This window comes from Osmerus eperlanus, chromosome 13 (assembly GCF_963692335.1).
Source record: "Osmerus eperlanus chromosome 13, fOsmEpe2.1, whole genome shotgun sequence".
Taxonomy (NCBI): Eukaryota; Metazoa; Chordata; class Actinopteri; order Osmeriformes; family Osmeridae; genus Osmerus; species Osmerus eperlanus.
This window is the reverse complement of record NC_085030.1, coordinates 13,573,334-13,585,700: the sequence shown is the minus strand read 5'-3', so window position 1 is coordinate 13,585,700 and position 12,367 is coordinate 13,573,334. Positions and strand designations below refer to the sequence as shown.

General features: G+C 41.9%; 2 protein-coding genes across 3 annotated transcripts in view; one reads left to right on the top strand and one right to left on the bottom strand.

Annotated features, from left to right (window-relative positions):
- Positions 1 to 12,367, top strand: part of LOC134032052 (rod cGMP-specific 3',5'-cyclic phosphodiesterase subunit alpha-like) — a 154,802-nt gene that overhangs the window by 5,229 nt on the left and 137,206 nt on the right. The window contains exons 12-23 of one of the 2 annotated variants that reach the window (XR_009931979.1): positions 204 to 269; positions 653 to 799; positions 966 to 1,073; positions 1,251 to 1,360; positions 1,610 to 1,697; positions 1,817 to 1,917; positions 1,997 to 2,104; positions 2,412 to 2,475; positions 2,869 to 2,943; positions 3,397 to 3,480; positions 3,728 to 3,896; positions 4,055 to 4,170. Coding sequence is in view for 1 of the 2 variants with exons in the window: in XM_062475844.1 (XP_062331828.1) it covers positions 204 to 269; positions 653 to 799; positions 966 to 1,073; positions 1,251 to 1,360; positions 1,610 to 1,697; positions 1,817 to 1,917; positions 1,997 to 2,104; positions 2,412 to 2,475; positions 2,869 to 2,943; positions 3,397 to 3,480; positions 3,728 to 3,896; positions 4,055 to 4,104 (1,170 nt within the window). In the remaining variant the exon portion in view is untranslated. Of the gene's footprint in view, positions 1 to 203; positions 270 to 652; positions 800 to 965; positions 1,074 to 1,250; positions 1,361 to 1,609; positions 1,698 to 1,816; positions 1,918 to 1,996; positions 2,105 to 2,411; positions 2,476 to 2,868; positions 2,944 to 3,396; positions 3,481 to 3,727; positions 3,897 to 4,054; positions 4,350 to 12,367 lie in introns of those variants that run through there. The other variant, XM_062475844.1, reaches the window with a different exon arrangement.
- ppargc1b (peroxisome proliferator-activated receptor gamma, coactivator 1 beta) overlaps positions 5,752 to 12,367 on the bottom strand; it is a 34,822-nt gene continuing 28,206 nt past the window's right edge. The window contains exons 7-12 of the mRNA XM_062475843.1: positions 12,194 to 12,258; positions 11,231 to 11,840; positions 10,944 to 11,016; positions 10,674 to 10,792; positions 10,164 to 10,297; positions 5,752 to 9,877 (exon numbers count right to left, since the gene is read on the bottom strand). Coding sequence (XP_062331827.1) covers positions 9,786 to 9,877; positions 10,164 to 10,297; positions 10,674 to 10,792; positions 10,944 to 11,016; positions 11,231 to 11,840; positions 12,194 to 12,258 — 1,093 coding nt within the window. The 3' untranslated portion in view covers positions 5,752 to 9,785. The remainder of the gene's footprint in view (positions 9,878 to 10,163; positions 10,298 to 10,673; positions 10,793 to 10,943; positions 11,017 to 11,230; positions 11,841 to 12,193; positions 12,259 to 12,367) is intronic.

The following is a 12,367-nucleotide window of genomic DNA, read 5'->3' as shown; positions in this document are numbered from 1 at the left end:
TAAAATCACAACAGATTTAACTTCTTGCATGCTATGAAATGTCAGCATGTGTTGGCATGATAATTGATGTGTATACAGCCTGTGTAAAATAGTTACATTAAATACTATTTGTTGGTGATGCATGACTTACATAACTATTTCTTTGCCAGCATTTACATTTCTCACCTCAAAGTTTACGCGCGATAATGTGTTTTATTTCACAGAATACTCGGGAGAGATGGGGCAAAGAGCCGAATGAGTGTGAAGAGGAAGAACTTGAAGAAATCCTGGTAAACAACTGTCATGTTATGACATTTCCTGAACAATCATAACAAGTAGGAGTGGGAGTCAGATGGCTGAGCGGTGAGGGAGTCGGGCTAGTAATCTGAAGGTTACCGGTTCGATTCTTGGCTGTGCCAAATGACGTTGTGTCCTTGGGCAAGGCACTTCACCCTACTTGCCTCAGGGGAATGTCCCTGTACTTACTGTAAGTCGCTCTGGATAAGAGCGTCTGCTAAATGACTAAAATGTAAAATGTAAAAAGTACAAAAAACGATCATCCATATCCTGCTTCATTCCCAGTCGCTCTTAACGTTAGGGTCTTACTACGAAACATTCATAGTCTTATTTCTCTTAAACTTACTAAACATGTGACCTGTCTCTCCTCCTTCAGTCTGAGGTGCTCCCCAACTCCAAGAAATCAGAGATCTTCGAGTTTCACTTCTGTGACTTTAACCACACTGAGCTGGATCTGGTCAAGTGCGGCATTAAAATGTATTATGAGTTGGGAGTGGTGGATAAGTTTCACATCCCTCGAGAGGTAAGATGATCACCTGCTCGGCAAACACTGACACACACAGACTTGTCTTACCTTTATATAACCAGCATTAATGAACAAGTAATCATTTTAAGACACTGCAGCAACATGAACCATATCCATTTTCGGAATCGGCATTATCACAATGTATTTTCCCTGTTTCTATCAGACTCTGGTGAGATTTATGTACTCCCTCAGCAAGGGCTACAGGAAGATCACCTACCACAACTGGAGACACGGTTTCAACGTGGGGCAGACCATGTTCACCTTACTTATGGTTGGTAGTTTACCACCCATAAGTCTACAATAGTAGATGGCACATACACAATAGTTTCCTCTGAGTTAATTAATAGTTCCTTTAATTATTTTATAGAACTCACATTTTATAAATCTCATTAGAATTGTTCAGACTGGTAGCATTTCTCGAACCAACATTATCTCTGAACTTCCTTAGACAGGTGACCTGAAGCGTTACTACACTGACCTGGAGACCATGGCCATGGTGACTGCAGGCTTCTGCCATGATATTGACCACAGAGGCACCAACAACCTCTACCAGATGAAGTAAGGCTAGAGACCACGATCCGGTCAATTTGAAGATATCTAGGTTAGAGGTGAAGAGAACAATAATCTCTTGAATGAGGCGTTGATGTTTGCTGGGTTGCACGAAGACATTTTGCATTTGTGAGGCTTAAATAGAATGGTACCGTTGTAACCAGATATAGTATAGAATTTTAAATGACTATGTAAAAAAAGAAAATCCAGTTATATGGTAATCTATCAGTCTCACCTTCCCTTGGCTGTGTGTCTCAGGTCTGGCAACCCTCTGGCTAAGCTGCATGGTTCCTCCATCCTAGAGAGACACCATCTGGAGTTTGGGAAGACCCTGCTGAGAGATGAGGTTTACAGACAGATCTATTTTCAATACGTTATTTTTTTGGTTACCGCTGCTAAACTTAAATCAAGCGGATTCAACAATCATTTAGATAATATAATATTAACACTTTTAATTTCTTCCAGGCCTTGAATATTTACCAGAATCTGAGTCGTCGTCAACACGACCTTGTAATCCACTTGATGGACATAGCTATCATTGCTACTGACCTGGCTCTCTACTTCAAGTTAGTACCTATACATGGATCTTAATTCATAAGGTAGACTGGCAGGAGATTAAAATTACTTGATCTTTCTCAATTGTAGAAAGAGAACGATGTTCCAGAAGATTGTGGACCAATCCAAAACATATGAGAACTGGAACGACTGGACTAAATACATGATGCTGGAGACAACTCGCAAGGAGATTGTGATGTAGGTCCTGACACACAAGATTAGCTAAAACACTGATTGTAATGTACAGAAGTTTCTCACTTAGTTTGACCACAGTCACAGTGGATGCTCTATGGACTCAAAAGGCAAGTTTGAGTTAGTTTTACAGATGGAACATACAACCACTGCCAAGGACTCAAACTGACTTACACGTAGGAATTTGTTAGTATCTTACCATGCACCCAAGAACAAAGTCTTTCAATTCTGCAGTCGTAACAAGAAATACAATCAGCATGGTGAAGGTCTGTACGGGCCTAGACTTTCAGTCCGTTTTCTACATGTTTTTCAGGGCAATGATGATGACGGCTTGTGATCTCTCAGCTATCGCCAAGCCTTGGGAGATCCAGAGCAAGGTAGGCTACTGTATAAGAAATAACAGCTGCTGCAAGTACATCCCCACTGTCAAGGAATGACAAGAATGTAGTCTGTAAAGCATCTTTCCTCTACTACGTAAATGAAAGGCATGGTCTCTCCCTTGATTCTGAGTGTTTCGAAATATCTAAATGAGTTGATTACCATGTGATGTGTCAGCCGTATCACTGTGAGGTTGTCCGTGGTCGCAGACATATTTAAATGTTAGGCTGCATGCGAAAAGGGCTTTGAGAACATAAATGAGCAAGTATTTCAGTTTTGTCTAAACTTTGTCAGTTTGTACGTAATCAGGTGAGGTAGGTCAGTGCTAATTACTGACAATAACCAAGGAACTGCATTTCGCGTCTTGTGACTATTCCTCTGTCGTCCTGCAGGTGGCGCTGTCGGTGGCAGCAGAGTTCTGGGAGCAGGGTGACTTGGAGAGAACAGTGCTGGAGCAGCAACCCATTGTGAGAGGGGAGAGATGGGAAGAGATAGAGAGGGGGGAGGAGAGGTCTTTGTGAGGGGGTCATGTACACCTGGTGCTGTGAGACTGAATGGACGGTGATGGTGGTCTTCATTAGCTTACATCTGGACTGAACTTTCTAGACTCACATGTCTCAGACTGCATAGCTCTATCTGATTGAGTAGGAGTGTAGTGAGGATTTTTTATATGTAATATTACTGGACTCTTGACTCATGGTGAACTGCTTAAGTTTGAGTCCAAGTCTAAAACCGGGTCAATCTACTTGTCCTTGGATCGGTGACACAGATGTATAACTTTACACCAGAAATACTGGATTTTATAACCCTGAGATATAGCCTGCTTGCCACATTTGATGAAAGAATCAAACAATAGTTAGCCGTGAGGGGGACAGAGAGCGTGTTTTGAACATGCGATTGTGTTTCCTGTTCTCCCCTAGCCCATGATGGACAGGAACAAATCAGCTGACCTTCCCAAGCTGCAATGTGGTTTCATTGACTTTGTGTGCGCTTTTGTCTACAAGGTGAGTCAAAGACAGCACACTCAAGCATTCTTCGCTGACCATTCACTGCATTGACTGTCAACGGTAACTTAATCATAGCAGACCGTGGTAGTGAATTAAGTCAGTCCACCCTTCCTTCATCTCCCTCCAATTTAACTTGCTTCCCTTTCATCAAAATTGCTTTGATTTGCACATTGTATCAAACTAACTGATCTGAGTCATTAATCCCTTCATCCCTGCACCCCTTCCCTCCCGTTCATCCTTCAAGGAGTTCTCTCGTTTCCACGAGCAAATCACGCCCATGCTGGACCGCCTGCTGAACAACAGGAAGGAGTGGAACGCCCTGAAGGAGGAACACGAGGCCAAGCTGGCCGTCCTGGAAGAGGCCAAGAAGGCCAAGGAGGAGGCCGCCACTGCTGCCATGGCAGCCAAACAAGGTATGGCAGCCCTCGCGCAGGCATGCACACTCCCCTTCCTGACCACAGAGGGCGCTATTGTTGTTCATTTAGCTGAAAAGGATGCTACGCATATACAACCAAAGATGCACAGACTGTCACATATTAACTCTGCAGTCTTTTCTCCCTCTTATCTACAGCGAGTGCAGCCCAGGCTTCTTCCCAGTCCAAGACCTGCGTCATAAACTAGAGAAACAGCCTGCTAGTCGGTAGACACTGCTGGATTGATGAGGTTGTGTCAGAATGGGTACATGAGGTGCACTAGTTGCCTGATGTCAAGCAAAGCCTAGTCAGTGTGGTAGGAAAGATGAAATTCTGTCAAATCTTTCAACTCTCAATCTCTATATTGCGTTAATCTTGTCTTGAGTACATTGCAGTACAATATAGTAACTGCTTGTAAATGATGTAAAGAATATTAAATGGTATTTACCAATCCCTCCTGTAAGAAAATGTATTGGCTGAAGTGTATCCCTGAACATCATTAGTAAATGTGTTTTAGACTGTAAAAAATGACAGACATATTTATCAAATTAGAAAGACGACTGTACAACCCTATCTTATAAGGATACGACCAACCTGAACAAGGAATTACAACCACAATACTTGCAACATCTGCCCTTCGGATGGTGTGTAAGCGAGGTAAAAAGAGCTCACGTTATGTGTTTGTGTCTCTGAGCCAGAATGTGTGCTCGGCATCCCAGAGGGCCCATACATGACGTTACACAACACAGAGCGCCGCTACGGGGGAGGAGTGACCTATTTGAGCGGGGAGAATGAAAGGTGATTGGCAGTGGAGGATTGGATTGGTGGAAGAGCCTTAGTGGAGCGCGTCACACATACCCTACATCCTTTACAGTCACACGCGCGCACTGTACACGTCAACAGCTCGTGGTGGCTTGTGATGCTGCCCGGGTCCTCTGTGACGTCACACTCCTGTCAGGATTGCCATATATGGGTATGGTGCTCTGCCATGCTTGTTCAGCTCTGACGAAGCTAGAGCCTGGGATGCAGTGAGGAGAGGCTGCGGTAAGGAGAATCTGCAGTAAAGAGAGGCTGCAGTAAAGATTGGCTGCAGCAAGAGAAGGCTGCAGCGAGAAGAGGCTGCAGTCAAGAGAGGCTGCCGTAAAGAGAGGCTGGAGTCAAAAACGGCTGCAATGATGAGAGGATGCAGAAAGGCTAATGTATGGAGAGACACTGAAAACTGTAGTAGATAATGCCCTGTTAGTATAGTTGTGCAATGAGACATTAAGCAAGGCTGCAGATGCTGCAGTACGCACTGTCCTGTAAATCCCTTTACTCACAGGAACTACAGTACAGCTGCAATACACGGTTAGGGATTATCATCCAATCACAGACGAGTGGAAATAAATTATATTAATGAAATGGTGTCATGAAAATCCATGAATCTACATACAATACACACTGTAAAGATGAATTGAAACTTTGTTACTGTATGAAACTCCAAATATAGCTTGGCATCCTGTTTACTTTCACTTAACCTTCACTTCCTTGAGCTGGCTGTGTGGCCAAAATCACTGAATAAGTAGCGTGTTTTTATTTATCTAGCTTTAAAAAAAATTGATTTAACAATATGGAAGCATAAACATTATTCCTCTTTTCAATCACTGACACATCAATCAAACTAGCTGTGAACATGATTCACTAGTCTTGCCCTAGTCACTCCCAAGGTAGAGCTCAGTGGTAGAGCATTTAAAAGCAGATCAAGAGGTTGCAGATTCAAATCTCCTCCTGCATGTTGCTTTGGATAAAAGCATCTCATAAATGAATACATTATTATTATTATCCTGGGTATTATATAACAGTAAATGACACTTCAGAATGTACATGAGGATTTTATTTTTTATTTTTGAGGCAAATCAATGAATATATTTACTTTTTACATTATATGACAAACAACTACTGTTTAATGATGTAAACAATCTCTGAAGAGAAATGTACTTAGTTTAAAAGGAAGCGATAGTCTTTAATTTGTAACTATTTACATGAATTAAAATATAATTTATAACAAGATAATTTCAACTATATATATATTTGTTATATTAAATATAGTAGATTTAAACAATTAAAAAATACTGAAATGCAGTTTGTCTCCACATTTTCAAAGATGAAATAACACAAAACAGAGAAAAACATAAAACCTAAGTGGTGTATAAAAAAAACATGTAAAAATATAAAATCTTACTAGCAGAATTTACCATTTACCAAAAACTAATTAAAAAAAAAAGGAAATCATTTTGTAAATCTGATAGTCATTAGTTGTAAATTGACAAAACCTATAGCGATGAAAAACGCAACTAAATGTACAATGTATGCCCTTTAATGTCAAATTGCTTCCACCATAGATCACTCACATCTTTCAAGATTGTGACAGTTTACAGATACCGCAGGTTTCTCTTGTATGTCATCACATCGCAATAATCAGATTTTCTGATGTTTCTGTTCATTTTCCAGTGGGATACAAATAGACACACAAAGAACTGTGAAAAGACCAACCAGTGGAATAACAAAACCAGAGAACGGCCAGTATTGCAAGGACTTCTATTGGGTGACTCAATATTGTAGTGAGGTTTTAAAATGAAAGACAACACATGAGATTCAGTGGGACATGGGATTAAATTATGACATCTCTGAAATCAATCTGACGAGGCTCTCAAGCTTTGATTTGAAGCCAACATAAAATTGTCGGTTTTTGGTCTACTTTGCCTCTCCAGTTTGTTTCTTGCCATTTCGGAAGAGTGGAAAGAAAGTATTGCATTTTGTCTAGGGTTTCCCTTTGGAATAATTATTATATATAATTATTTATATATAATTTGGATATCTGGATTCTTCTCTCAATCTACAAAATCAAGGTTGACAGCAGTTCATTCGAAGTGCTCTGAAAATACTGAGGAAAATGGTCAACATCAAAGTTTTCTATAAGAAAGTATATAATCATCTAAATATCTACACGAACACACAAATATATATTCATATGTATATATATGTTTATACTTTTTTTAATAATATGGCTGTATTGAAAAACTTTTTAATTACTTTACCAGTAATTGATAAAACACATTAGATTTGAAAAGAGTCAAAACAGTATAGTAAAAGCTAGTGTTAGCTTTGATCATCCCTCTCATTGTGTCATTAAGGCTCTCCAAATGAGACTCGTCAGTTGTTATTTTACTCTATTGATGGAAGCACCCACACAGTCATGAAGTAGTCAGAAAATATTGAAACAGGGTTCAAATCACAAAACAATTGTTTCCTTTCCCTTCCACAGAACTCTGAGAGAAACGTGTTCACAAATTACTGTACCTCTGATATATTTGTACAATTTTTCGCCGAAGCAATCAGGTCTAAACAACTTGCGTACCGGTACCATCAAAATGTTGCAATAACAATAATATACTTAGTCTTAATGGTTGTAATTTCAGTCAAGGGGCACAGTATTATGTTGTTATTATTATATATTATTTTGTTTTTGATACACGTTTTTAATGTATGTCATTACTCACCACAGTGTTACTGTAATGTTAATGTTTTGTTTTTACAGCAGTTTATATTTTACAGTACAGGATCTGTTTCAAGGATTACCCCGTCGTATTTTCAACAATAAACTACTTAAATAACCACGTCCATCTTTGAGAAAGGCTGTCTCGAAGATTTATGTATTGCATCTCAATTGCTTTAAAAAACAAAACTCATCAAAAATATAAAATTATTAGAAAACAAACAAATAGAGCCTTCTAATATATAATATATCTAAAGGGATACTTTTTAAAACAGTGTTGTACTTATGAAGTAATTTCCCTTTCTTCCTGTTTACTTGCATCTTTCAGTGTTATTACCTACACCTTGTTTTGACTGATTAGCATTCCTGGGACCCTCCACCCTCATCTACAAATCACTGCAGAGACAACAACACGTTTCATCTTCACACAAGGCATAGTGCTATACACATGTATTATATCATAGTTTTTTTTTATGTAAACCAGCACATTCTCTAACTTTCATAGTAAACATACTAAGCACAAATAACTCATTCAGCTTTTCAAGATTAGGTTGAATGTTTGAGAATATATTGTTTTTCAATCAGTATGCGGTATAACAGGAAATTACTCCAGTAACCTTAGAAGGGTTAACCAGGAAGAAACATCTTGATAGGCTACTCTTTCAACACTGAATAAGGCGTCTTTGTACTTAGTGTGCGTTCTAATAAAGTTGAAGGAGAATCCAGTGATGTAAACATTCAGTTTCATGTGTATTACAGAGTTATTGAAAGAGAGGGGGATGGGGGCTTGGTAATTTGTTAGAAAAGGAAAGGGTTGCCAAAGCTAGGATGGTAGGGAGCCCCTTGCCTTCACACTAGGGCTCAACTGCAAAGTAACGAGGTGGCTGGGGCATGGGAATGGGGTCCCTGAAAGAATCAAGAATCAAACTGTTGAACCCCCCCCCCAGCCAAGGCAACGACAGCCCTAACCACGAGACACGGACAGCAAACAGACCCACAAAAACACACATCGAGACTGGACACAAAAAACGATCACCCTAATTGGTACACGCGGCTAGGAAAACCAAGATGATCCAGCTACCGTTTACCCACCAGAGAAGCGGACTTTAGAAACCAAAGTGAGAGACTGAGCGGGGAGCTATGAAAAATGAGGGAGAGAGTTCCCAAAGGAAAGATAGGAGGGATGAATATGAGGTAGAGATGCTCTCTTGGTACAGTACCTTAGCACAGATCACATTTCTACACTCATTTCTGCATCATCTTCCTCTCTAATGGGGTGTGATGGTCAGGCCAAGTGTATGGGTCTGCAGTGAAAGGATTGGAAGCTCTCTCCCTTGGCTAATGCTGCTTCACAGACACACACTGCAATCCTTCATACTTGAGAAGCAGAACGACATGGTCACGGTACATTTCGTATTCAGAGTCATTACGTGAATACATATCTACTACAGAATGTGTTTGTAATTATGTTGTTCTTAATTGTGTGCGTGTAATAGTTGACGGTGAAAATCTCTGGTAACCCATTTACCGTGGGCCCTACATGTTATGCTATGCTTCCCTAATTCTAGTCCCGATGTCAAATTTAATTGTGTCTTCTGTACATGTCGCTCTACAATTCCCATTCAGGAAGAATTCCTCCCTGAGCTGCAGAGGGAGCCAATCATAGATGTTGGAGCATGTGCTTTCAGCAGCTTAGCCAATGGCATGGCAGAGTGAGAGAAAGTCAAGGGCAGGAGACTTTACCTCATTAGTATGCATAGATTAAATCAAGGAAGCACTAAAATTACAAAACATGATTTTTTTGTTGTAAACTTTTTAAAGTCAAATGTTTTGTTTTTCTGGTATTTTCATAACACACACAGTGTTTAACATTGACAGATTTTGCTAAAATGAAGCAGGTCTTTCATAACCACATACAGCACAACCTCATGGCGAACACAGCTTGTAGTTTCCACCAATAGTGACCAAGGGGATACAACGCAGACACACATTTCACGACAACCAATAGAGTGATAGCAAGGTGTGCTACACATGTCTTTAGACCACCAGTTTGTTCACATAGCAGTGACAATGATGCCATGAGCACAGACAGGAAGCAGCTTTTGTTTGTTCAGAGAAATTCTTCTTCTGTTTTCATTGCTGTTTTGTTTTCATTCTCCCTTCTGATCCCTGCTTCCTTGCAGAGGAATCCTCAGTTGAAAATGACCAGGTCCATTTCTTATTCCAATGTTAAATATGTAAACATTAAGAGGTGAATTGGTGTTTCCGTCTAGGTTCTGAGGCTTAAGCTCAGTCAGAAACTGAGGAAGAGGAGGGGCATCTGTTCCCGAGGCGGGAGCAGGTAGGAAGAGGGGTCAGCGATGCAGGCTCTTCTGGGCCTCTTTCAACAGGGTGTCAAAGTCAAGGGCATCATATTTGCTCTTCACTGGGCCTGGCCCTGCCTCATCTGGGGATGCAAAACCAACACACACCACCATGATGACACCGTCACAGTCAAAGTCATTAACACACAGAGAGAGAGAGAGAGAGAGAGAGAGAGAGAGAGAGAGAGAGAGAGAGAGAGAGAGAGAGAGAGAGAGAGAGAAGAAGCTCCCTTGTTTAAACATTCCTACCACTTGATTATCTGTACTTTACGCACATTCATCATTTGTCTGTATTGATTTTTGTGTAAGTTAAGATTCCCTCCTTGTACCAAGACACTCTTTCAGGGCTGTCTGCCTACTCTCCCTCACCTAGATCGATGTAGCGTTTGCGGGTGATTCTACGCAGGCCGTTGCCCAATCCGTTTTGGAAGAGTGGTTCTCTCCTGTGCCTCTGTGTTGGCCCTGCAGGCCCCTGCCGGATCTTTATCACCCCACAGCGCTCCCTGAAGGATGGGAGAACCATTAGACAACAACAGATTTACAGGAAAATAACCAGAATGTTTCTATTAATGCACATGATTAGTACTGGGCGAGCAGAGCATGCACATCTATGAGATGATCTATTAAGATTACATTTGGGTGGGGAATCAAACATTACTTTACTACTTCTTGATCATGCTTGTATGTGTGGGGCTGCAATTACCCAAATTCCTATCCAAACCACGTATCCTACTTGTATGAGTGACTTGACTAAGACAATGATTCATTTCCCTTTGGGGTTCTGGACTGTACATCATGTAGCTACAGTTTTAGCATTAACCATTACAAGTAAATGAAATCAAATCCATCTCAAATGTAATATGAAAGACAAGAACGTACTCATTCTTGATAATGACTTTGCAGTCCTCAGGGTCTCCGAAGGCTTGAAAGCGCTTCCTTAGCATCATCTGTGTAACGCTGTTAGGTAGGTTGTGGATGTAGAACACTTGGCAGTTGTCCTGGCAATGGAAAATGGATGTGAGATGACATACCTCTAATATAATCTGGCCGTCTTATACTGTGTATAACTGTTTTAAGATACATATACAAATAATAGAATAATTAATAATAAAAAAAAGCTTAATTGTAATATGTTTGTGTAAGTTGTACCTCTTCTTTCTGTGATCCAGACTTGGTCATGTTCCTCTGCTTGTCGTCGTGGCAGCCCTCATCATTCTCACAGCTGAGGAAGATGAGAGAAGAAACAAGGACGAACAGCAGGTTCATAAGTCACACATCTCCCACAATCTCTTTCATTGTTGAGGGGAACAGTCTACATTCATGACTGGCAAAGATAGTCGCACAGATATACCGCACTGTTCGGCTAAGTAAATCTCAAAAGATATACAATTACCTTACACCACCAGCCATATCATCCAAAGTCAAATCAGTCTCACCTGAAGTCAGACTTGCAGCTCGGGGACTGGGGAGGGCAGCAGCTGGTGTGGTTGATGGGCGAGGGAGAGCGGCAGGAAGAGGGCCGTTCTCCCTCTTCCTCCGAGTTCTGGGGGGACAAGGCCTGGGCTGACGCTGACTGGGCAGCGGATGTCATGGCACGGCCCTTCCGGAGCCCGTCCTCTGTCCTGCTGCCCGGCTCCTCCACGGCTTTGGTGTTCAGCCTGTTGTCTTGCTGTTTGCTGAACCTGTCCCCCAACACCTGGTTGGCTTGGTCTCCGCTACGCTCCCCCCTTCCAAGCCCCCAGGGAGACGGGCTCAACACGGCGGACGTCCTCTTCCTGCTCTCTCCCAGGCTGAGGAGGCAGTAATCGTGGTCGCCAAATGTCCGGTGGATCACCGCCTCCTTGGGTGCGTCCTGGCTGGCCTGGCCCATCCGGCGGAGCTGAGCGTAGAGTTCCGTCTGCTCCGGGAGTTTGCGGGCGTTCGCACGGCTCAGCCATGAGCCCTTGGTGGTGTTAGGAGTCTGGGTCTGGGTGTCGGACTTACCCTCCGGCTTGAACAGCTCCTCCTCCATGGGTTTGTGAGGGGGGGTGGTGGGGGGAGTGAGGCCTGGGGAACACGGAACACACGTCAGCCAATCAAACTCACAACCTCTAAGAGGACATGCACGTTTACAATTTTTTTTTCCGATTTGCATCTCTGTTCCGGGGTCATGAACTTTGACCCTAGTTTGTCCTACACCAGAATATGTGCCACTAAGGCAGCCAAACCTGCTTAAAACTGTTAAGGTATCATCTCAACTGGGGAAAAATAACGGTATCTTTCGTTTCTCTTTTTGCCTAGATTTTTAGCCTTTAGTGCAGCAAGAACGTATGCATACTGGTTGTGTGAAATGCAGTTCACATTCGACAACAAAGAGTCCGACTGAAGAGCAACATGAACAGTAACAGCGTGATCATTACCTGCTGTGCCACACAGGTCCATGCTGAGCGGCTGCTCAAAGGGCTTGCTGGGATACTGTGCATCTCTGCTCAGGGGGAAGAAGAACGAGGGAGAGAAGAGGGATGGAGGCCGAGATATCGACAGAAGTTAGTTGTTGTCTGTTTCAGATTGTGAAACATTAATCTTTTTTTTTA